Source organism: Narcine bancroftii, chromosome 7 (genome assembly GCF_036971445.1).
Source record: "Narcine bancroftii isolate sNarBan1 chromosome 7, sNarBan1.hap1, whole genome shotgun sequence".
Taxonomy (NCBI): Eukaryota; Metazoa; Chordata; class Chondrichthyes; order Torpediniformes; family Narcinidae; genus Narcine; species Narcine bancroftii.
Window position 1 is genome coordinate 42368567 of NC_091475.1, and position 26348 is coordinate 42394914.

At 40.6% G+C, this 26348-nt stretch overlaps 1 protein-coding gene across 16 annotated transcripts in view; it reads right to left on the bottom strand.

Annotated features, from left to right (window-relative positions):
- Positions 1-26348, bottom strand: part of cdkl5 (cyclin dependent kinase like 5) — a 168465-nt gene that overhangs the window by 47856 nt on the left and 94261 nt on the right. For 15 of the 16 annotated variants that reach the window (XM_069889827.1, XM_069889815.1, XM_069889825.1 and 12 more), the window contains 4 exons: positions 9995-10085; positions 6977-7166; positions 3931-4011; positions 2945-3093 (listed from right to left, as the gene is read on the bottom strand). In XM_069889827.1, coding sequence (XP_069745928.1) covers positions 2945-3093; positions 3931-4011; positions 6977-7166; positions 9995-10085 — 511 coding nt within the window. The remainder of the gene's footprint in view (positions 1-2944; positions 3094-3930; positions 4012-6976; positions 7167-9994; positions 10086-26348) is intronic. The other variant, XM_069889831.1, reaches the window with a different exon arrangement.

Here is a 26348-nt window from a genome sequence, read left to right on the forward strand (position 1 = left end):
TTCACCCACTTTCTTCAAGTCAAAGGGGTAGCCATGGGTTACCACAATGCCTATTTTTTTTGTTGGCTATGCCTGCATAGGAAAGTTTCTCAACCCTTCCTCCACTACATGAACAACTACAATGGTGCTGCCTAATGCACTCATCAACCTTACCCTCTGCTGCTAATTTTCACCCTGACCTCAAATTGACTTGGTCCATCTCTGGTAACAGTCTCACCTTTCTCAATCTCTCTATCTCCATTTGTGTGGCTATGCACAATTCAAATGCTATCTGCAAATTTGCCAGTGAGGAAGCATATAGGAGGGAGATAGATCAGCTCATTGAGTGGTGCCACAACAACCACCTCAGGAAATCAGGAGAACATAAACCAGCCATCGACAAGTCAGCAGTGGAGAGGATCAAAACTTCAAATTCGTGGGTGTCAAGATTTCAGGGGATCTGTCCTGCAGCCTCCATGTTGATGCGATCACGAAGGAGACTTGCCCCCGGCTCTACTTTGTGAGGAGTTTGAGGAGATTCAGTATGTCACCAAAGACTCAAAAACTTCAACAAGTGTACCGTGGAGAGCATTCTGGCTGGTTGCACCACTATCTGGTATGGAGGTGCCAATGCTCAGGAATGGAAAAAAATTCCAGAGGATTGTTAAATCAGCCTGAAACATAACAGGCACCAGTGTTCTGGCACAGAAACTCTACAAGAGGTGATGTTTTAAGAAAGCAGCCTTTATCATCAAAGACCACCCTCCCAACACCCAGGCCATGCCCTCTTCACTCTGCTACCATCAGGAAAAATGTACAAGGGTCTGAAGACAAGCATTTAGTGGCACAATGACAGCTTCTTCCCCTCTGTCATCAGATAAAAATAAACTAGTGACACGACCTCACTTTGTCATTTTCTTTATTTTATTTATTTTGAAATGTGGTTTATAGAAAAGTTTGCCCTGTGATGCTGCTGCTAAACAACATATTTTGTGACATGTTCATGCCAATAAATTCTGATTCCATCTCAGGAGAAAAACTCTCTGCAGACTCTTTCTACAAACAGTTACCTAGAGCAGCTCTTCATACCCTGACATCTGTAAGGATTCTATTGTGTTCCATTAGTTCCTTGGCCTCAACTGCTCCTTGGATGAGGTTTTCAATTCCAGAAAATCCAAGGTGTCCTTCCCTCTTTAAAAAAAACATAGCTATCCCTCTACCGCCATCAACTCAGCCCTTACCCAAATCTCCTCTACCCGTACATTTGTCTTAGACGCTTCTGTCCTGAGATGCAACAAGGACAGGATTCCTCTTTTCCTCACCTACTACTCCACTAGCCTCCACATCCAACACATTATCATTCCTCTGCAATTTCCACAACTTAAAAAGTTATCCCACCACTAGACACATACTTTCCTCCTCTCCACTTTCTGCAGGGAGTACTCCCTCCGGGACTCACTCATCCACTAATCACTTCCCACTAATTGCCCCCTCAGTACCCTGTGACTGAAAGAAATGTGCCAACATCTCCTCTCTCACCACCATTTGGGGCCCCAAATAGCCTTTCCAAGTGAAGTAACACTTATAAATCTGCAGGGTCATCCACTGTGGTCTCCTCTACGTCAGAGAGATTGGACATAAACTGGAAGACTGCTTCATTGTGCACCTTCACTATATCCACTGAAATAGAGGGGACTTCCCAATGATAAAAGATTTCAATTCCACTCTCCATTCCCACCCCAACATGTCTGTCCATGGCCTCATTCACTGCCAAACTGAGGAAAAACATCTCATATTGTGTCTGACCACTTTCCAACCAGATCGCATGCTGCATGACCTGCTGAGTTTCTCCAGCACCTTTGTGCATTGCCCTTGGTTTTGGAGTCTGGGAACTAATGAAGGACAAAGATGGTAGATGTGAGGGGGCTGGAGTATTATGGGATATATAATGCAGAGTTTTGGATCAGGAGAAATTGGCAAAGTCTGAATGATGGGAATTGGAAGTGGGGAAAAAAATTAAGTCAGATCTCTAGCTGACAAAAACATGAACAATGACTTCAGTTGCAGATGAAACTATGCAGGTCACCTGATTTTGATGTACAGTAAAACCTCAGGTATCCTGCCGGATAAGCATATTTTAGAGTTGCTTGAGACTTACAATGCCTAATTAATAAACCTGTATTAAGAATAAACAGTTTAAATGACAAAAATACCAGACTGTACTTACACTAAACAAACTTCACTTCCATGAATATATAAACCTTGAAGCATTTTACTTTAAGTCACAATCTTTGAAAAAATTGAATTGTCGCTGCATCTGCAGGTTCCTCCTCCTCCACAGAGCCACCCGAGAGACAAATGTCAACATTATAGATAATTAACTCCCCCTCCCCCAAGCTTACAGATAAAACCTCTGACCATGGCAATTCTTACTAAGCAAGAATATGGAGATACTTCAAGAGAGTCACCACCTAAGAGCGAATGGCATCAACCAACTCTTCGTCCTGGATGACACCATTGCTATTTCACACAACTTTATTCAAACAGCTGCTGCGAGCAAAGCACAACCAAGACACTCTGCTGATTGAATATTTGTTCCCATCTTCACCAAAGGTTTGTGTGGTACTTCAGAGAATATTTACAATTTTAAACATACATATTTTTTACCTATTATTTTATTCTTATTTATGTTAATTTTTTAAAATTTATTTTCCTTGATTTTTGAGGCTGCTGGTTGCCTGAATTCCAGATACCAGGGGTTTTAATGTGACAAGATAAACTTTACACCAGAAAATACAATGCAAAAGAAACTCAGCTGCCTGAGATTGAAGGCAAGGTTATGAAAGATTTGGATCAAAGTCAATCACGACAAGGCATGACATGGTCATGGTTCAGAAGACATTATTTACAAAAATCAGCAAATGAGAGGCAACATTACACTTTCATAACAAAGTATTAATTTTACCTATTTTCCGAATGGTGAGGTTTCCTTTTAGTTACCCGTGTAGGTGAAGTGCCACTGGACCTATCCAGAAGTCTCTGGGTCTGGAAAGCAGTGTGGTTCAAGCTCTGTTCTGTTAGATATCTTTCAGATGGATTCAGTTTCAGCAAATTCTTTGAGGAGAAAACAAAATTGAAATAAACTACACAATTAAACATAATAAATAACCAGAGATATTACCGTTAATATTCGTGTATAATGGCTTCCATGTATAATGCGACCCCCTCCCCACCATTTTTGAGGGGAAAAATTTTTACCCCCGTGTATATGACCCCCCCTCCCCTCACCCGCCTGAGTCGCGCTGGTGTCTCTCTGCTCGCCCACCCTCCTGAGTCGCGACGGCATCTCTCCACTCGCCCGCCTGCCCAGCCTCCTGAGTCACGCTTACGTCTCTCTGCTCGCCTGCCCAAGTCGCACTGGCGTCTCTCCACTCACATGGCATCCTGAGACGCGCTGGCATCTCTCCGCCTACCCGCCCGCCTGAGTCGCGCTTACATCTCTCCGCTTGCACGCTCGCCCGTCCGGCCTCCTGAGTCACACTGCCGACTACCGCTCGCCTGGCCAGCTGCCCGAGTCGCACTGCCGACTACCGCTCACCCGGCCGGCCGCCAGAGTCACGCTGCTGACTACTGCTCGCCCGCCCACAGAATTTTTTTTTTTAATTTTACTCTCGTGTATAATGTGACCCCTCTATTTTTGAGGGGAAAAAGGGGGATTTTTTTTCGCATTATACACGAATATTTACAGTAATTGATAATTAAATTTCATTGAAAAATACACACCCCTTACAAAAAGCCTTCAAAGACTATGACATTTCTGAATATCCATTAAGAATACAAACAATTATGATTAATATCTTGGTCACATCTCATAGAAACATCATGCTTTTGGATTGGCCAAAACTATACTAACTGCAAAAGTTAATTGAATACCACATCAGAGCGTCATACCTTCATGAGGTCAAGCATAACTCCACTAATAACACCCAGGTATCTTCTTTCCAGAGTTTGAGGGTGGTTTACAGCAGGAAACTATAAACAGAAAGGTTAATCAAATCATATTTTTGCAAGAAAAGCATACAAGGCATATACTGATACAACTAAAAATATTTCACATTTTTATTAATATTCATACAATTAGATAATAGAGGTATTCATCAAGAGAGCCTTGTCTATTAATGCACTGGATTGTCAGTTAATAGTACCTCCTTTTAATTTTTGTTTTATCAAGTCTTAACTGACTAAGTCGTACAATAAATCAAACTTGATCATAATTTTAATACTATTCAAAATGTTCTACTTAACAGGAGGTGCAGTTGTTCTGCCAGCAAAAGAAATATTACACACTCAAAATCATTGAGCATTTTTCATAATTGTACCAGAATCACTGCTGTTTAATCCAGAAGTTTAAATGACCATGGGCAAAGTTATTCTGCTCAATGGCATTATAAAATAGTTTAATAACATTTTATAAAGTGTATCATGATTTTGGTTACATAAGTTTTGATATGTTATCAAAACTTCTAATTAGTACTGTGCAACATGTTCAGAAATGTTAAATAGCACAGATGGCAATCAGTGTCTATCTTTAGAGTAATTTTGGGGCAGTGAAGGTGGCATTTAACCCATCACATCTGCGCAAGTTCTAAATGAATCAGCACAGCCCTGAAAATTGTTTCTTTTCAAGATTCCATCCAATTCACTTTGTAAAGCTGCCACCTAATTTTCATGCCAAACATTCCAGATCACAGCACCAGATTGTATATGTAATTATTTCCATATCTTTTCTGGGTTTTTTTGGTCAATTACATTGAAACAATTCTCCAATATGCAGTAAGAGCTCCTCTCTATCATCTCTATTAGAATTTCTTAATTTGAAAAAATTCATATCAGAACAATCTAACTTCAGCAAATTCTCTTCATATCTGGTCCAAATCTTTTGAATCTCCTTCTGGAATTGAGTATTAGATTATTTTAGTGATTTTTGAAGGTTTACATCAACCCTTACTTTTGTATACTGTTCCTCTTAAATAAAACCAAGTGTAATTTTTTTCTGAATAGCCTCCCAACTTGTTCCATCACTTTCAAGGATTTGCGTGGGCTATTAACAGTTTTGCCAATTCTATGCCTTGTGACAATTCACTTACCAGCAAGCAAATCGGCTCCCAAAATGGTGGACGTGCTGTGGAAAACACAGGAAATTGACCTGCATCCAACACAGGTTTTTATCTGAGCCGATGACATCATTGATGACATCACTTTCTGTCCATGTGACAGAAGCAGTAATGTATATAAGCCCTGCATACAAGCCTGGAAGTGTCAGTCTTACACTAGAGTCCACAGCTTGTACATTGACTTCTCCGCGTATACATTAACTCAACAACGTGTACACTGATGTCTATAGTAGCTCAGTATACAATACTTCACTACAGCCATTTAATTTATTGCAACCAGCTTTGTATTTCACACCAAAATCCTTCCATTCTCATCTTTAATGCATCTTTGCATTAAATTTAATCTGCCATGTGCTTGGACTGTTTAGCAGTCTGTTCTCAAATCTGCAATTATTCTCACAATTTATTAAATTTTCAACCTCATCTGATCATTTGAAACTATGCTGTTGACATCCTTGATCACAGTCTCTAAACCACCAACTTTAGGATGTTTGTCACCTGGATTATGCCCCTTCCATTTTCTAAACTGAGAAGAATCATTTGCTTCCAGCCCGGTCAGGACTTCCACAACCAAAAAAATTGTAGCCATTTCCACATATACAGTATTTCCCTCATCAACCATATATCCTATTTGACTAAGGTAGCTTTTAATCAAACTGATGCTTTAACACTGAATCATGTTTATCCTCCACATACACATCAAGAACAAAGGAAAGGCGATTAATTTTGAACCCACACTGGCAAAAGGTAGCGTTACTTTTAAAATGCATTTTTTTCACAAATTCAGGGCTGTTTTCATTCATTGGAAGTTATCTGGGCTGAAATGCATTATCATTCTTAAGTTAATATTGAAACCTTGCAGGGTACTTATTCATACTTGATAGAAACTGGGATCTGTTGGAAAATAACATGACAGACCTTGCTCGGTCAGTGGGTTTCATGATTTATTGTTTATGCAACATGGGTGGTTTCGGTATTATTTAAGAATGACTTGTGTTCTCTCTGTTTACATTGTTACAAATATCATAAAGAGAAAAAACATTTTAAATATAACTTCAGCAGGTATACTCCAGGATCATTTGATACTGATCAGAATGAAAACTATTTAAATTATGATTTAAAGTACTAAAATATTTGGAAAAATGTTTTATGGTGTTCTGTGATCCTGAGCAAGCCTATTTTTGTAGTGGCAACATCATTCTTTAAAATTAATCATTTTATTTTGTTAATGTGGTGCAAATTAGTGGGCAATAAATTATAGAAGTGAGTTCATAATATTTTGTTTGACGTGCCAACTGTTGCCCTTAATAGGGCCCCTTTTGAAATAAAAATCTGACAGTTTTGGGTCGTTTTGTACTTTTAGCAGGTGGCAAAAGTTTCTCAATATTGCAGAGCCTGGGGATAACAATCTAAAAAAATAGTTCTGATGTTCTTATGTAGAATAACGTAATTCATGTTTTTGTCTGGAATATCCTTTTGATGATGATGAAGATGGAATCAGCAACAGAGTGAACTTTAACGAGATCGGTGCAGTAATTACATCCGTTGTGTAACTAAAACCAATATTAATAGAGCAAATGTATTCAATTGCACTTATTTTATTCAATTTGGACTCCAGCCAATTACCAATTCTAATATATATTGTATTATATTTATTGATTTTACTGAAACTACAATCTTCTCTAGTTTGCAGTCAGAAAACTACACCCCAAGGTATTTGATTAGAAGAATTTAACATATAGCCTTAAAAAATTATAATTTTACAAAGAATTCTTGAGATGGTCTTGAATCTAAGTTTGATTTCAATGTTTTAAATATTATACCCGTAGGCCGTGAAAACGAGGATTACTGTAAAACAGCTTCATCTGCTCTGATGGCAGTGGACCCAATACTCTCTGAATTGTATAAAGTTGATCGATTTCACTTTCTCCTGGAAAAAGTGGTTGTCCATCACTTAGTTCTCCAAGAATGCAGCCCACAGACCACATGTCAACAGCCTTTCCATATGGAGCTCTGAAAATGAAGAGTGGTAATATATAAAAAAAACATTATTTATCACATCATAAAAGTACAACTTTCCTTTGGTGTTCTCTGCAGGGGTTTGGTCAAGCAATAAGTGGGGGAAAGAGCCTATGAAGATAATTACAATTACTGAAGAATAAAATTCTGAGAATTTTGTGTTTCAACTCTTAAACTTCAATGAGTATGGACTCATTCTACTGCCATTCTTCCTCACATGACCACACCATCACTTTAAATAACTTGCATTTATGTTGCACTATTTCTAAGAGAAATATGTTGCAGGTATAAAGATCAAAACTGCACACAGTATTTCTGATATGGTTTACAAATATGTCTGTTGACCCGACTCTGCAAGGCACTTGCAAACATATTTTGGTTTTTCCTGTGCATTTAGTGTACTTTCATTTTTACTTCATTCTTTGTGTTTCAGCATACCATCGTCATTTACAAATTTCCCATGATTTTTAACTTGCTCTATTTTTCTTATCTAAAAAAAAGACAACCTAACATTTCCCCATATTTTGATCTGGTTAGCATGTCCTGCCTACTCGCTTAACCAGACTATATCATCATTTAGCTGATTCTTTGCATCCTCCTCTGTTCGTTTTCTGTTAGCATTGACAGTAAACTTGTAAATTCTACACTGCGTGGTTTGACCAAAATCATTCATGTAGATTATAAATATGGAGGACCCAGTACCATCCTGTCAATCTTAAAATAAGTCATTTATTCCTGATCTCTTTTTCTGCCCCATAACTCATCTTTATTATATGTAACCTATAGTTGGAATTTACACCGTTTGAAAATCTACATACACTAATTGGTCTCCCTTTCTACACTTTACTACATCTTCATAAAATTTCAGTAATGAAAAATATGAATTATCTTTCATAAAACGATGTTGACTGCCAAACAAAAATATATTTCAGAGTTGATTCCAGCAAATTTCCCCCAACGAACAAGAGAGTTGGTCTTCAATTCAATTTTTATTTCTTCTCCTTTCCAAATAAGTGATGATCTCTTCCAAACAACTGCAACAATTCTAGAATTTAGGATATTTTGCAGCATTACGAGCATAGCTATATTTTAGAACTCTGCCCTGCAGACAATTGTGCTCCAGGGGATTTGTCAATTTCAATGTGTCAATTTTCCTTCAGTGCTTTTTCCCCTCCAAAATGAATGTTAGTCAATTAAAGTTACTAATTTTTATTAAATCACTGGTCACCCACTTTTACTGTTACTTTTAAATTCTTCCACAGTAAAATTAGAGGCATCATTTTATTTTCGACCTTGCTCATTTTTTTGGTGCCACTTAAATTCAGTGAGAAGCAGGCTGCCACGTTTGCATCAAGCCCTCTTGACCCATTTTTAAAACCAGTTCCAACTTTCATTTGTATTTCTTGTTTCTCTTCTTTATCCCTCTAATCATATTTTCTATTATTCCGATGGTTCATAAAAGTTTTGCAATTTTCAGGCTTATCACCGGCAATGTCATTTAACCCTTGCAGAAATCTAATAATATTTTTACCTCTTCACTTAGCTGTGGAAGGACGACATTACTCATGGAATTTCAATCATTCATCAGAATATACAGTGCATATGTGAAGAAACATTCATTTTAAAAGGTTTTCCTTTGTCCATTTATTTCTAAACAATTATTATATTTTTACAATTCACCTTAACTAACATACAATTTATAATTGACTTTACTTTAAAATTTAGCACTGGTGTTTCTTACTGTGTTGTTATCCAACTGAATTTCATTCTATTATTAAAGTGATGACTTTCCCTTCAAAGATCTAAGCACATCATTTCCTTTTAACCCTATAAATACTGGTTCACATCTACGAATGGATAAATAACATATCTTGTTATTAATGGATCCAATAAAATGAATTTGGTGTGCTAATCAAATCCTGCAACCATAACATCATGAGTAATCACTGTCCAAGACAAAACTATCCCACTGTATCTTTGTCACTCATTCAAATATTTGTACTTCAGCTTTCTGTTGAGAAGAATGTCTTTTCCAATTTTAATCAGCCGATTCTCCTTTCCTGCTTTTACATTGGGTTTAGTGGCAGGGTAAACATTTTTAAAAATGGACATGTCTTGCTAAACACTGGAAGCTATTTTTTTTTAATGATGAGTATGAGAAATCTGATAAGATTCCTCAAAAAGTGCCTAAAGCTGAGCCCATGAATTAATACCCAGTTACAATTTAATGTCAATGAGCCAAATATAAAACCAGGTTTCATTTTCTATCAAACATCTTCCAGGAAAAGAGCTGAAAGGAAAACAAAGAACCAATACAAGTAAAGGTATTATGGATCACAAACTGACCATCATTAAAGAACCATCTCATCAAAACCATTGCTCGTATGGCTTTGCATTAAAATGCTAGAGAAACTCAGCAGGTCTTGCAGTGTCCATAGGAGGTAAAGACTGACATTTCAGGCCTGACCCCTTCTTCAAGGCTCAGGCCCAAAACATTAGTTATCTATCTTTACCTTCCATGGACGCTGAGAGGCCTGCCGAGTTCCTCCAGCATTTTTGTGTTTTTACTACAATCACAGTTTCTGCAGACTTTCGTGTTTCACAACATTTTACAAGGGAATACTTTTTGCTATCTTATGTTAGGAGATATATCCATCAGCAGAATTCTGTTTATTATTTAGGTCCAAAAAAACAATTTGCTTTCTGATCTACCCATCCCCAGAAAGATTACCAATATTTTTGGTCATTCCTCTTCAACAAATTCAGTAAAGCAATTTGATAATTGGCAACAACTAAATAAATAACAGTGCAGCTCAACTTACCCAAGTAGCAGCTCAGGTGAACGGTACCACCTTGTGGCCACATATTCTGTGTAATTTGCATTGCTACCCTCTGACAAGTTCCGAGCAAATCCTGTCATTGCAAGAAACTAACATTTAAGCACATATATGCATCAACCTAGACTAAACCTTGGTGTTAAACTAACAATGAACAATTTCAGGAGAGGGTACAAAAGTTATTTTCTCAAATTAGAACAAATTTGTTAATTGGATTCCAATAAAATATAAAAGTACAAAAGGGTTTTTCCAACATGTTTACTGAAGACAAACTCCCTCAAATTCAAATTTACTCTCAATGAATGTCACACCTTTTACTGCAAGCCAGGTGGTAGGAAATGATAAAACTGAAAGCTGTGTGAGAAGAATTCCCACAGAGATGGTCTTGCTTGTTTGCATTTGGGAGATTCACATATAACATCTGGATATCTCACTTTAATTTGACATGTTCTCACTGTTATTGTGGTCAATTTACTTTTAATTTGTATGATGATTTAAAAAAAACAACTGGCACAAATTTACTTGCCTATTTCTAATACTTTCTACATTAAGATAGAACAGAAGGTAAAGTAGTCACAGGATCCAGTTTTTTTTAAAAATATACATGTGCATAAGTTTTATTATGTGATTTGCAATATTGGAGATATTAAGAGGGTTTTGATATTAATATGCCCAACCTGTAGCTTCAAGAGATACAATTTTCTTGGTCAAGGTAGAGATCAAATTAACCTCCTTATCATCTTGGAATGGCATGGATTTTGTGGAGAAGATACCAAAACAAATATAGTAAAGTCACTGGAATCTGGCACCTATAGGGATTAGTCGATGTCAGATAAGTGAATTTGCCAATTGTTTGATACTGTGTGACGCATGATTGGCAAACTAAACACTAGGGATGTCAATTTTAAACTTCAGTACTTTTTTTGTACTTATTTATTTTCCACAATTTTTTTGACAGTTGCTTGAATTCCGGATAACGGGGATTTTACTGTAAAATTGAATTAAAATAATGACAGACTTGTAAGATAATGGCTGCAAACATTATTGTATCCTATGAAAGTCTGACAGTAATAGCACTGTAATAGCAGTGGCCGGCACAGTTAGTGTCTTGGTTAGGGCAACATTGTGACAGCGCCAGTGACCTGGATATGAACCCGCTGTTTTCATGTTCTCCCCATGTCTGCATGGGTTTGCTCCGGATGCTCCAGTTTCCTCCCACTCTTCAAAACTTACAGGAATTGTAGGTCATTTGATGTATTTAGGAGGCGGTGTGTAATATGTCATATGTAATATGTCATATGTAATCTTCTTCAGCATGATGCTGAACCAAGCCATGAAAGACCCCAACAATGAAGACGCTGTTTACATCCGGTACCGCACGGATGGCAGTCTCTTCAATCTGAGGCGCCTGCAAGCTCACACCAAGACACAAGAGAAACTTGTCCGTGAACTACTCTTTGCAGACGATGCCGCTTTAGTTGCCCATTCAGAGCCAGCTCTTCAGCGCTTGACGTCCTGCTTTGCGGAAACTGCCAAAATGTTTGGCCTGGAAGTCAGCCTGAAGAAAAGAGGTCCTCCATCAGCCAGCTCCCCACCATGACTACCAGCCCCCCCACATCTCCATCGGGCACACAAAACTCAAAACGGTCAACCAGTTTACCTATCTCGGCTGCACCATTTCATCAGATGCAAGGATCGACAATGAGATAGACAACAGACTCGCCAAGGCAAATAGCACCTTTGGAAGACTACACAAAAGAGTCTGGAAAAACAACCAACTGAAAAACCTCACAAAGATAAGCGTATACAGAGCCGTTGTCATACCCACACACCTGTTTGGCTCCGAATCATGGGTCCTCTACCGGCACCACCTACGGCTCCTAGAACGCTTCCACCAGCGTTGTCTCCACTCCATCCTCAACACCCATTGGAGCGCTTACATCCCTAACGTCGAAGTACTCGAGATGGCAGAGGTCGACAGCATCGAGTCCACGCTGCTGAAGATCCAGCTGCGCTGGATGGGTCACGTCTCCAGAATGGAGGACCATCGCCTTCCCAAGATCGTGTTATATGGCGAGCTCTCCACTGGCCACCGTGACAGAGGTGCACCAAAGAAAAGGTACAAGGACTGCCTAAAGAAATCTCTTGGTGCCTGCCACATTGACCACCGCCAGTGGGCTGATAACGCCTCAAACCGCGCATCTTGGCGCCTCACAGTTTGGCGGGCAGCAACCTCCTTTGAAGAAGACCGCAGAGCCCACCTCACTGACAAAAGGCAAAGGAGGAAAAACCCAACACCCAACCCCAACCAACCAATTTTCCCCTGCAACCGCTGCAATCGTGTCTGCCTGTCCCGCATCGGACTTGTCAGCCACAAACGAGCCTGCAGCTGACGTGGACTTTTTACCCCCTCCATAAATCTTCGACCGCGAAGCCAAGCCAAAGAATATGATGTAATATGTCATAATATCCGCCCAGGCTAACGGCTTGCCTCTCATTCTACAAGATGTGAAGGAAGCATGAGCATGAAAAATTTTTGATTTTTCTGTATCTCTTTAAGCTTTTGTATCTCTACATATTCTTGTATCTCTATATATTTTTGTATCCCTATCATACAGTAAAATGCTTTGTTATTCATCGTTATGAAACTCTTGAGGCGAAGTTATGCAAAATGTTTATCTGTTCTATCAATGAATTAAAACTACATAAAGTAACAGCCACAGATTTTGATTTGTTGGATTAAAAAGATAGAAATTTTGAATATCGCAGCTCACGCTTTGGAAGATAATACTTTGAAATTCGGATATATTAGCACAAGGAAAGTGTCATCTATACCTGCCTTTTTGTTGGCTATATGGACCAATCAATGTAACAACTTTACACAGGCAAGGCTCCTCAATTCTTCCTCCACTACATTTACGACAACATTGGTACTACCTCAAAGGCCAATTCGAAGCTCGTCAACTTTACTCACTTTGCTGTTAACATTCATCAGGACCTCAAATTCACTTTTTTTTAATCTCTGGCAATACTTCCCCCCTTGCTTGATCTCTCTACCTCCACATCAGAAGATGAACTCTAGTCTAAAGACATTTTCTACAAACCCACCAACTCCCACAGTTACTTTGACTACTCCTCTTCACACCTGATGCCTGTAAGATTCTATTCCTTTCCCTCAACTCATCCATCTCCATCGCATCTGCTCCCATGATGGGGTCTTCCATTCCAAATCATCCAAGATGCCTTCCTTTAAAAAGGTTACCCACATTAGGGTATTCCTCTATTTCCCGCACATCTCTCCTGGCCCTTCCACCCTTTGTCCTCACCTACCGTTCCACCAGCTTCCACATCCAATATATCATGCTTCGCAATTTCTCCCACCAGAACGCTCCCTCTGACTCCCTCATCCGCTCATTCCTTCTCACTTATCATCTCCTCCTGTGACTGCAGAAAATGCTACACTTTCGCCCACACCTTCTCCCTCACCCCTATTTGGGGCCTGAAACAGTCCTTCCAATTGAATCTGCACAGATCATCTACTGCATCCGGTGCTCCCATTGTGGACTTCTCCACATTAGAGAGACTAGACGCAGATTGGGAAATCACTTCGTTGAACATCTTCAGTTTATCTGCTGCAATAGTGGTAACCTCCCAGTGGCCAACAATTTCAATTTTCTTTCTTTTTTAATACTTTTATTAATTTCATTTAGCAAATATGACACAAGTATATAAATATGAATAGAACAATAATCAAATTTATGATACTAATAACAGTAATGAGAAAACCTACATTACAGTTAAAAAATATACATTCAAAAAGAAAGAAATAAACTACTAATCTACAAATTAAACCCCCTACTTATAGAGGCTGTTGGCAAAATATATAGTGATAATGAAAAGAAAAATAAACAATGAGGTCAAGAATCAAAAATTTATTAAGCTTACAAATTTGGGAAATAATTAAGAAAAGAACCACATATGGAAATAAAGTTTACATTCATTACAGTAGTGGAGCATCTAATTTTTTCTAGACAAACAAACCATCATATCAGAGGCAAAAAACTACTACATGGGATTGTGAAGAATTCAATATTGGATCATTGGGCCCACATATTCCAAACAAGGCAATAAAAGGAGATGGGGCCAAATTGATATTAAGAACTAAAGATAGTGTATGAAATATACCGACTCAACAATTGCGAAGAGAAGGACATAACCAAAACATATGATACAGTGAATCATCTTCAGTTTTACATTTATCACATTTAGAAGAGAAGTTAGGATAGAATTTAGCCAATTGGGTTTTGGAAAAGTGGGCACGATGCACTATTTTAAATTGCAATAGTGAATGTCTACCACAAAGAGAAGATCAATGACTACGTCTCAAAATATTTGTTAGAAATCTTGTTCCCATAGTTTTTTTTAAATTCCATCAAAGGAATTATCCTTAGATAACAAAAGTATTTCCCATAGGGCAGATAACAGTTGTTTAGGTCTAGTTGAAAATTATATATTTTTCCTGAGGAAGTCTCAAAGACAACAAGTTCAAAAAATTCCTAACCATGAAAAAAATGGTGACTGGGTATATTAAATTTAGCAGATAGTTGTTTGAAAGAGGCAAGATTATGATCAATAAAAAAATTCAAGAAAAATTGGATGCCTAAGTTAGAGCATTGATAATAACCAATATCTTGAACCAAGGCAGGGAAAAAAAATGATTACTTAAGATGTGACTAACTAATAAGGATCTATGGTATCAAAAAGTTTCCTAATTGAAACCAATTTCTCAATATATAACAACAAAATTATCCAATAATCTACAAGCAGAGAAAGGTAAAGGTGCTCAAGTATTGAAATAAGGGAGAGATTTTTAGTAGATTTAATTTCTAAATTAATCCAACCTAAAGCACCTGAAAGAACCTTATAATGAATCCAAAAATAACATATCTGATATTAATCGCCCAGTAGTAAAATCTAAAATTAGGCAATGCCAAGCCTCCATTTTTCTTAATATTTCGCAGGAAGTTTTTTTTAAAGACAGGATAGCTTCCATATAAAGGAAGATATAAGAGAGTCCAAAGAATCAAAAATGGATTTAGGAACGAAAACTGGTACAGCTTGAAAAATGTATAAAACCTTTGGCAGGATATTCATCTTAATAAACCACAAGGGCTTTGACCAGGCTGAACTAAGAACTCACAACCTGTCTTCCAAATGGGGTTTTTCCACAAGCTTGCCAGCTTGTCCTGTTCCAGTCCCAGCTGCTGCTGCTGACTGTAAAACTGCAGAACTGAATTCCCTCCCTCTCTCTCGCTCTTTCAGAGAGAAAGCCTATTTTACTCTCTGGTTGCAAAATCACACGGCCCACTTAGAACAGCAAGTTCCACTCCAGACAGCCTGTGGTTCTGATGAGTTGTTTCATCTGTTGCCTTTTTGTAAACAACAATCTATTAGGTACTCTCCAAAGCTTTTGCAAAGGCTCTTGGCATTGGCCTGTCTAGCACGAACAGAGCTCCAGCATTTTAAATAAAATCTGTTTTAAAGTTTCTGTATGTGACCAACACAAAAAAATTGCCCCAATTTATCTCTCAAAAACATATCTATATACCATGCAAACACAACATAATCTGTCATACAATGACCAATCCTATGGAAAGAGCTAGCGACATTCAATCTCTTTCAAGCGCACAATATATGAATCTTCCCAAAAGGAGAGTATTTCAAAAAAAGTTCAACCATGAGAGTTGAACCAGCAACAAGTCAAGGACCTCCACCAATGCCATCACTTACATTCTAAGGATCCCCATAAACGCCATTAATTACAACTCAAGGTCCTACACCTATGACACCAGTTCAAATTCCCTAAGCTCCATTCATAAGACAACCAGTCACAAGCCATGGTGGACAAGACAAAATAATGTCACTCATAGCAAATCAAAATGAAATTTCTGCTATGTTAGCACAGCAACAAGTTTCATATGGTTTACCTAAGAAGGAAATTCCAGATTTTAATGGAGATCCATTACAATGTCTGATGTTCAAGAAATCCTTTGAACATCACATTGAAAGTAATACTAAAAACACGAAAGATCGTCTGTATTAACTGAAACAGTATACTGGAGGACAAATGAAGGAGTTAGTCAAAAGTTGCCAATATATGAATCCAGAACAAGGTTTTAAAAGGGAAAAAGAATTATTGTGTTGGAACGGCTACTTCTGTAGAGCTACTAAAGCAATGCACACACACAAACCAGGTTAGTCAACACAAGACTGATTTATTCAGACTTTACAAGCTTCTTTTATATATCGCATGACCTGAGCTCCACGGAACAAGGTGGGACGTCACTATGAGTTTGCTGCCGCTCCATGGGAACGGCAGGTTTAAATTAAGCCTTATGAGTGCCCCGCGCCTTCCGGCAGGAGACTTATCAGATCAATGTGCCGTTCGTCAGCACGCAGTACTGCTCGCATGCAGTCCATTAGGTGAGTATTCACCTGTTCGTATTATGGTTCCACATGCGTGCAGAATCGCGCCGGCGACGGTTCGCGATACTGTGCTGTGCACCCACTCAGCCCACTGCACGGCCGCTACATCACCACCACCCCCTCCCCCCCAGAACCATCACCAAAAATTAAAACACCAGCTGCGTGTGTTTTAGGTGGACGCCCTCAACGTCTGGGCTGGGGGCACTGAATGGGTGAAGTGGGATCCACATGGGCAAGCTTGAGTCTGTCCACACTAAACAGCTGCAAATGCCCTCCAATGTCCAAAGTACACACAAACCCATCCTTCTTTATCACGTAGTAAGGACCTTCATTAGGTTGTTGTAACTGCACTCCTGGGACCTATCTGCGTACAAAAACAAAATCAGCATTCAGGAGCGGTGGGGGCACATGCTGTTTAGGGGTTCCTTGCCAGTTAGTAGGAACATATTTGCTGATCGTGACTCCATGTCAAAGCTGCTGAAAGACATCCAGGTTGGAGTTGGTTGCGAAATGAATGTCCCCTGGAACTGTAAGGACCGTAATATAATCCATCTCTGTGAATGATGCAGACAAATTTTCCTTTGGGGCCGTGCGCACTCCCAGTAGAATACATGGCAACTCATCAATCCAATTGGGACCGATGAGTCGGGCCTTAAGTGCAGACTTTAATTACCGGTGGAAACATTCCACAAGGTCATTGGCTGTAGTGTGGTGCAGGTGTGTGCCACAAAAGCATGCAAAGCCAGTCCATAACGCAGAGGTGAATTGTGCTCTGTGGTCTGAAGTTAGGTGCGTCGGGACACCAAATCTAGCGATCCAATTGATGATGAATAGTCTGGTGCATGTCTCAGTGTCACTGGATGGCAACGGGATGGCCCGCCAGCGCGTGAAACGGTCTATGACTATTAGAATGTATCTCATGTTTTGAGATACTGGCAATGGTCCAATCAGGTCCACATGCACGTGTTCAAACCGCTTGCGTACTGCTGGGAAAGGCTGAAGCGGTGCCTTCGTGTGCCGCTGAATTTTGGCACTTTGGCAGGAGGTACATGTGCGCACCCATTGAGCATCGTCTTTTTTCAGTCCATGCCATATGTATTTATTTGACATGAGTTTGATGGATGTCCTGATGGACGGATAAGAAAAGCTGTGTATCTGGTCAAAAAGGTGTCACCTCCAAGATGCCGGAATCAATGGTCTAGGGTAGCCCAAAGATGTCACAAAGTAGGGTTGGGCTGCCAAGTTGTGATGCCACCTGTTGTATGTCCAGGTTAGTAATGGCTGCACTGCATGCCTGAACATTGGGGTCCATGACCTGTGCACTGGCTAATTCAGAAATATCAATGCCACCCTGAATATGATAATACAGTCTGTCTGGACAGCATATCCCCGACAAGATTGTCTTTACCCAAAACATGGCACACGTCAGTCTTGAATTCTGAAATGTATGATAAGTGACACTGCTGTCTTGCCGATCATGGATCCATTATTTTGCTGAAGACAAAAACGACTGGGTTGTGATGTGTAAACTCAGTGAAATGCCGACCCTCCAAAATATTTTGTAAGTGTCGTATGGCTAGATACAATGCCAAAAGTTCCCAATCAAATGCACTATATTTAATTTCCGGTAGCCTTAGATGTCGGCTAAAGAAAGCGAGGGGTTGACAATGGCCATTGACCCACTGCTCAAGAACCGCACCCATGGCCGTGCTCAAGGTGTCAGTGCTAAGTGTCAAGGTAGCATTAGAGTTAGGATGAGAGGCATTGGTGCATTGGCCAAAGCATGTTTGGCAATCATAAACACAACCTCTGCCTCTGATGTCCAGGTAACATCCCTGTGCTTGGTGGTGAGGATCTGAAACAGTGGTCAAAGAATGTCAGTTGCTGCTGGAATGAACCGGTGGTAGAAGTTTATCATGCCCAGGAATTTCTGCAGTCCCTTAACCGTGATAGGTTTGGGAAGAGCAGGCACTGTGTCTACCTTGCTGGATAAGGGAATACACCGTTGGTCGTGATCTTGTGTCCCAGGAAGTCAATGGTGGACATGCCAAATTGACATTTGCTGGGATTGTTTGTAAGACTTAATTCCTCCAGCCGTTGGAACAGGCAGCGTAAATGCAGGTGGTGATACTGTTCGGTCTGACTGGCTATGAAGATGTCATCCAAGTAGCGAACTCTGAATCCCTTCCCAAAGTGTCCATAAGCCGCTGGAAGGTTTCAGCAGCATTTTTCCACCCAAATGGCATCCTAAGAAATTCAAAAACACGAAAGAGGGTAATAATCGCCGTTTTAGGAATGTCATCCTTATGGACTGGGATCTGATGGTATCCTTTGACAAGATCAACTTTGGAGAAAACACGGCAATTGTGCAGATGGGGATCAGGTATCTGTCGGGTGTAGTTATATCATTGAGCCTACGGTAATCGCCACAGGACCTCCATCCACCTGTTTTCTTGGGTACCTTGTGTAATGGTGATGCCCGAGGACTGTTGGAGTGCCGAATCATACCCAATTCCTCCATTGCAGTAAACTCTACCCTTGCCTGCTGCAGTTTATCAGGTGGAAGATGACGAGCCCTGGCATAAATCGGTGGGCCTGAATTGGCTATGTAATGGGACACAGCATGGGCCATTTTTAAGGTATTGAAATTAGGAGAATACCAGGAAATTCGTTGAGCAGGGCAGCATAGGCATCTTTGTGCAGGGTGTGCACCCCGAGTTGGGTCCGTCAGGGTCATCAATATAGCAACTGTGTGGCAGTGCAGAATGAAGAATGAGAAAATGATCAGACGTCGTTGAGTTGAAGTCAATAAAAGCGACTTTTTCAAAACAGTCACACAGATTTTTAAAACCCTGTGCATTTTAAATGACGTCATCACATTGTGACATCATGTTGTCACTCGGAACTTCCCGAGCTGGCTTGATTAAGCCTCCATGATCATGCATTGCCAATCCAAGTCCACCTGCAAATTGAAGGAACACGTTCTAATATGCCATCTGGGCACTCTCTCACTAGATGGCATTAACATCAACCTCTGTTTTCCATTAGGCCACTCCCATGTCTCTCCTTACCCGTTTTTTTCTTTCCTCCAGTTCCCCCAGCCCTTCCCTTTCCATTCAGAGTTATCCCCCTCCCCCATCACTTCTCAGCTTTTTTCTCTTCTGCCTTCCTACCCATATCCGCCTACAACCACTTGCCTGTTGGCTTTCGCTCCTCACCCTGCTCCTTCTTTCCTCCTCTTCCACCCCATACCACCCAATGTTTTTCTTCAGGTGCCTGCCATTTGCTCATAATTTGATGAAGGGCTCAGGCCCAAAATGTGGTTATATAACTCTGCTTCCTATGAATGTTGCAAAACCTGCCAAGTTACTCCAACACTTTTGTGTATTCTGTTACAATCATGGTGCCTGAGGAATTTGGCTGACATATGAATTTCAGTGGGCTGGCAGAATTCCACAGCCCTTGACCTAGGAGATGGTAGATCCCCTTCCACAAGAGCAAGGGCCCAAGTTTTCGCTGTAGACCAGTCTGCACACTTAATTTGAAAAGAAGGTCCCAAAAGAGATAATTAATGATTGAATTGTAGTTTAGGCTGCACATCTGGAGAGTCCAAGTAGCTGAATGGTATTTCAGTCACGATGATCCTTACACAGAATGGTCTTAGAAGCCTTCAATCCAGAGGTGCAAGAAAAACAGTACATCTTTCCCAAACAATGAGAAGAACTCAGCAAATCAAGCACCATCCATGGGTAGAAATGATCAGTCAGCGTTTCAGGTCCAGATCCTTTATCAAGACTAAAGTAAAAACAGGGCTGATATTTTGTACACAAGGTGAAAAAATGCTGCAGAGTGCCCAAAAGGTAATCAGGTATTTGATGGAAGGTCGGAGAGCTGGAGGGACAGAAAATGGGAGACGGCAATGAGGGTGTGGATGAAGGAAGTGCGAGAGAAATGCAAGAACAAGAGTAAATGGAGATGGAAACACTAGAACCATTTAGAGGTAGGGGCTATGTAAAATGGGAAAAAAAAACAATGTTCATGCTGGTAGATTTTAGTTGTTCCTAAAGTTTATGCTTGGCCTTACCCTGACAGCAGACAAGGCCAAGTACAGATGTATCTGTTTAGGAATGGCTAAACGAAATAAAATGGTTGGCTACAGGAAGCTCAAGCCGAGACCTATAAAACGAGCTTAGATGTTCTGCACAGCAATCAACCAACGCTTTTGGTCTCACAGATGTAAAGGAGGCTACAGCAAGTATATCAAATGCAGTAGATTAGGTTGGACGTCGTGAATGTAAATCTCACATGGAAGATCTGTTTGTGGCCTGGATGGAGGTGAGGGGGGAGATCTTTGTACTAAGATGGCAATGGGAAGTGCTCAAGACCACATCAACATTGATGAGTACAAGAGCAAAGTGACTTGCACAATGCAGACAGGGGAAATTAAAAACCATAGCTAGATGTGGAGGTTTGTGTATTTCTCTGAGCTCATGATATTGCTTTCAGGTTGGGAGGCAAGATGGCTTTAAGATCAGCAAGAGCTGAACTCTCCCATGCAACCACGAAGGCAAAGTTTGGGTATGCACCTGTCTGAAACCAGCAACACAAGGTGCATGTGGCAGGATAGACAAACAACACTAAGTCAAATTTGCAGATCAGCGACAACAATGCTCCCTTCTGGACAGGTTGAATACCTTCTACGTGTGGCTTGGTGGGGAAAAACAAGATGACATCAAAGAAAGTCTCATTTCCCCCTGAAGAACAGGCACCCTGTGTAACCATGAGTGAGATCAGAAAGATTCTATCTTTAATTTAAATTTAAACCCACATAAAACAGCAGGTCCAGATAACACACCTAGCCAGGTGCTGAAGGATTTTGTGACCCAGTTGATGGAGGTTGTTACAGACATCAACAACATCTCACTGCAACAGTCCAATGTCCCCACAGGATTCAAGGCAATCACCATCATCCCAGTGCTCAAGAAAGCAACAGTAACTGGACTAAATGACTACAGTGCCACTGATATCTTGATCATCAAGTGCTTTGAGCAGCTGGTGATGGAATGCATCAAAATGCACCTTCCAGCGACACTGGTCTCTTCCAGTTTGCCTACCATCCAAACCAGTCCACAAGTGATGCAATAACACTCTGACCTGACCCACCAAGAGAACGATGCCCCATATGCTAGGCTGCTGTTCATTGACTTCAGCTCGACATTCATCATGATCATACCTCAGAATCACATTCTGTGACTGGATTCTGGACTTCTTGACAGAAAGACCAGTGTGTCACGTTTGGCAGCAAAACCTCAAACCCAATCACATTCAATATTGGCACACCTCAGGGCTGTGTGCTCAGCCCACTACTATTCATGCTGCTGACTCACAACTCAGTTCAAACAGAATCATCAAATTTGTGAATGATATAACAGCAGTTAGCCTCATCAGCAACAGTAAGTTGCATGACCAGAGAGGATGCTGAAAGGCTGGAATTCCAACAAGACAAAGGAGATGATTGTGAACTTCAGGAAGATGAAGGTCAACCATTCTCCACTACACATAGATAATTCCGTGTGGAGAATGGAGAGCACCAAGTTCCTTGGTGTGCATAAAAAAGACAACCTATCTTGGACTCACACCACCTACTCATTAATTAGGAAAGTGTAGCTGTGCCTACACTTTCCCCATCATTAGCACAATTGGGAGTGTCCTGTCTGGCTGCACAATTGTGTGGCATGGAAGCTGCAAAGCATCATGCCAGAAGATAGCAGCACGTTGCAGACACTGAGGAACAACAAACTATGCCAGGGCACCAGAAACAGGAAGAACACCCCCTTGTTGAGAAGGAGAAGCATAGGAGACATGCCAAAAGGACAGTGACCAGCAAGGATCTCAGCAGCTGAGGGACTCTCACAGGCTGCGGGCAACTTGTGGTTAGGGTACTCTCACAGGCAGTGACTTGTGGTCAGGGTACTCTCACAGGCTCATGGGGAACCCGGTATCAGAGCCAGGATTTGAGAGGGCGCTGAGGACAAGAAGGGCTCCCAAAAAGCTTTCAGTACAGAAAGCTTTCTGATTGTATCGGAGGTTTAGATTTGGAGCTCGGGTTGCAATAGTTTGAACTGGAGTCTGTCCGGCTGCAAAAGCCACAGAAGTGTTAGATGCAAATCCATAGACACTCACTGACTCTAAAGGGACTCTCGTGTGCTTCTCTTTCTCTCAGGGGTAAGGGGTGCCATGCAATAATAATAGTGATGCTTTGTCTGTCTTATGGCAAGCAAAAGTTAAAGTAGATCATTTATGTAACATTTTTAATGTATGATTATGTGACAAAAAAAGGAACCTTGAAGTCCATACAGTGGATCATTAAAACAGCCAAGAAGATCACTGGGGTCTCCCTTTCCTCTACTGATTACATTTACTGGGAGTGATGTCTAAAAAGGGCTCAAGAAATTTTACACGACCCTTTCCATCCACCACACAGTATCTTTAACCCACTATCATCAAGAAGGAGGTACACATGCATCAAAATCAGAACTGCCATGGTGAGTAACAGCCTAGCTATGAGACAGTATCCTGTAACTGTGTAAATCATCCCAAATATTTATATATTTTTCTTGTTGTGATCATTATGTACCATGCATTATAACAGATTTATGTTAATCTTTAATTAAAGATGTATTCTTGATGTATTCTTAGTAAGTTTGTTTGGGTGGTTACAGGGGAACAAAGACAACACATTAGCATTTTAAACACACAGGTCACAGCATATTTACAGATACACCATTGTAGAGAAGAAAATTCATTCTCGGAGTATGACGTGTCTGGAAAAGACAGAGCCTCTTGAACAGAGATGAGTCAGAGGTTGTTATGGATATAGAATGGGTTTGAAAAAAGAACAGAATTTTGGTATAAATAAAACTGATGATCATGTGGTTTCCAAGAAGTGGAACTCACCTCAGTGATGATGTAACAGTCACATGATTTGGAGAAATATATTACCAAATACAGACATTATGAGTTCAGTTTTGGAAGAGTTCAGTTTGTAGAGTACAGAAATCAAAACCCGGTGACACAGTAGTTGAAACCTTGTGAAAGATGGGGTTGAGTTAGAGTAACCAGAATTGGTTCTGTTGTGTGTTACTCCTGGGAAAAGGGGAACACAGAATCAGTGGATTTTGAAATAAGAAAGACCATTTCACTGTCTCTTTGGAAAAGAAACAGATTTCTACAGGATCAATTTTTATGTATGGCCACTTTGTTTAACCCTTGTCTTGTTTTGTGAATTCATTGTGGAAGAAAATAACCACAATGGTTAAATTGTGAATAAAGAGATCTGAAGATATGTTTAAAAGTGCTTTATAATTATTTCTGACTGAGAATTTAAGACCTTAAAGCAAGACTAAAATGATGCTGAACTTTTAAAGATTGACTTCTCAGAGTGGGACTTTAATTATACGCACACAAAAATGCACACATACATTTGCACATAGTGGGGTTAAATTTAGAGTTAAGTAAGTTTAGAGATATGTAAGAAAATGTTATGTTATTAATAGTTTAATTAAAAAAGTATGATTTTGAATTTACTATTGTCTGGTGATTTTTCATTGCTATTCTTGTGTTAGTGCTAACAAAGCCCCTTTAGTCCCAAAAATAATTGAAAGGGGTGTTAGTAACAGTATTGTGTGTTTTTGTGTGTGCACCATGAGACGCTGTTTTGTCAGATTGTTTATGTATAATCAGATTATACTAAACTCGAATAAACTTTAGGGGGGTGGAAAGGTGAGTTGAGATGGGAAGATGTGGCTGTAGATGGGATTGCTTTGAAATTGGCAAAAGCATCAGAGGATGATGTATCTGATGATAAGATGGTGATGTGAAAAGTGAGGACTAAAATGTCTTGGTAAAGGGTCCCGATTCAAAATGTTGACTGACCATTTCTATCCATTGATGCTGCCTGACCCACAGTTCTTCCAGTACTTTGCTATTGGCTCAAGATTTCAGGATATGAAGTTTATGATGTCCTGGTATTTGTTAATGTCACCCCACCAAAAAAAAAGTGCTGGCTACACAAAAGGATTTGAAAAATTTATAGTGTTCTTTGAGATTCTAACAGTTGGGAAATCAGCTGCAGAATTCAATTTCCAGAAGTTATTCAATAGATCGCCACAAAGAAGGTCTTTGGACAAGTTTGTATTCAGCGAACTATTTTTCTTCTTCTTTGGCTTGGCTTCGCGGATGAAGATTTATGGAGGGGTAAAGTCCACGTCAGCTGCAGGCTCGTTTGTGGCTGACAAGTCTGATGCGGGACAGACAGACACAGTTGCAGCGGTTGCAAGGGAAAATTGGTTGGTTGGGGTTGGGTGTTGGGCTTTTCCTCCTTTGTCTTTTGTCAGTGAGGTGGGCTCTGCGGTCTTCTTCAAAGGAGGTTGCTGTACGCTGAACTGTGAGGCGCCAAGTTGCACGGTTTGAGGCGATATCACCCACTGGCGATGGTCAATGTGGCAGGCACCAAGAGCTTTCTTTAGGCAGTCCTTGTACCTCTTCTTTGGTGTACCTCTGTCTCGGTGGCCAGTGGAGAGCTCTCCATATAACACGATCTTGGGAAGGTGATGGTACTCCATTCTGGAGACGTGACCTACCCAGCGCATTTTGACCTTCAGCAGCGTGGATTCGATGCTGTCGGCCTCTGCCATCTCGAGTACTTCGATGTTGGAGATGAAGTCGCTCCAATGAATGTTGAGGATGGAGCGAAGACAACACTGGTGGAAGTGTTCTAGGAGCCATAGGTGATGCCGGTAAAGGACCCATGATTCGGAGCCGAACAGGAGTGTGGGTATGACAACGGCTCTGTATACGCTAATCTTTGTGAGGTTTTTCAGTTGGTTGTTTTTCCAGACTCTTTTGTGTAGTCTTCCAAAGGCACTATTTGCCTTGGCGAGTCTGTTGTCTATCTCGTTGTCGATCCTTGCATCCGATGAAATTGTGCAGCTGAGATAGGTAAACTGGTTGACCGTTTTGAATTTTGTGTGCCCGATGGAGATGTGGGGGGTCTGGTAGTCATGGTGGGGAGCTGGCTGATGGAGGACCTCAGTTTTCTTCAGGCTGACTTCCAGGCCAAACATTTTGGCAGTTTCCGCAAAACAGGACGTCAAGCGCTGAAGAGTTGGCTCTGAATGGGCAACTAAAGAGGCATTGTCTGCTCATCACGCTGCTCTCCATTGCAAGCCAAATCTTTGCTAGGATTCTCCTAAATAGAATAATACCTAGTGTCGCCGAAAATGTTCTCCCAGAATCACAGTGCGGCTTTCGCGCAAACAGAGGAACTACTGACATGGTCTTTGCCCTCAGAGAGCTCCAAGAAAAGTGCAGAGAACAAAACAAGGGACTCTACATCACTTTTGTTGACCTCACCAAAGCCTTCGACACCGTGAGTAGAAAAGGGCTTTGGCAAATACTAGAGCGCCTCGGATGCCCCCCAAAGTTCCTCAATATGGTTATCCAATTGCACGAAAACCAACAAGGTTGGGTCAGATACAGCAATGAGCTCTCTGAACCCTTCTCCATTAACAATGGCGTGAAGCAAGGCTGCGTTCTCGCACCAACCCTCTTTTCAATCTTCTTCAGCATGATGCTGAAACAAGCCATGAAAGACCTCAACAATGAAGACGCTGTTTACATCCGGTACCGCATGGATGGCAGTCTCTTCAATCTGAGGCGCCTGCAAGCTCACACCAAGACACAAGAGCAACTTGTCCGTGAACTACTCAGCGAACTATATTAACAGGCAAAAAGCAGGACATCTTTAGAATGTAAAAAAGTAATTGGTGGAATGCCATCAGGATCAATGCAG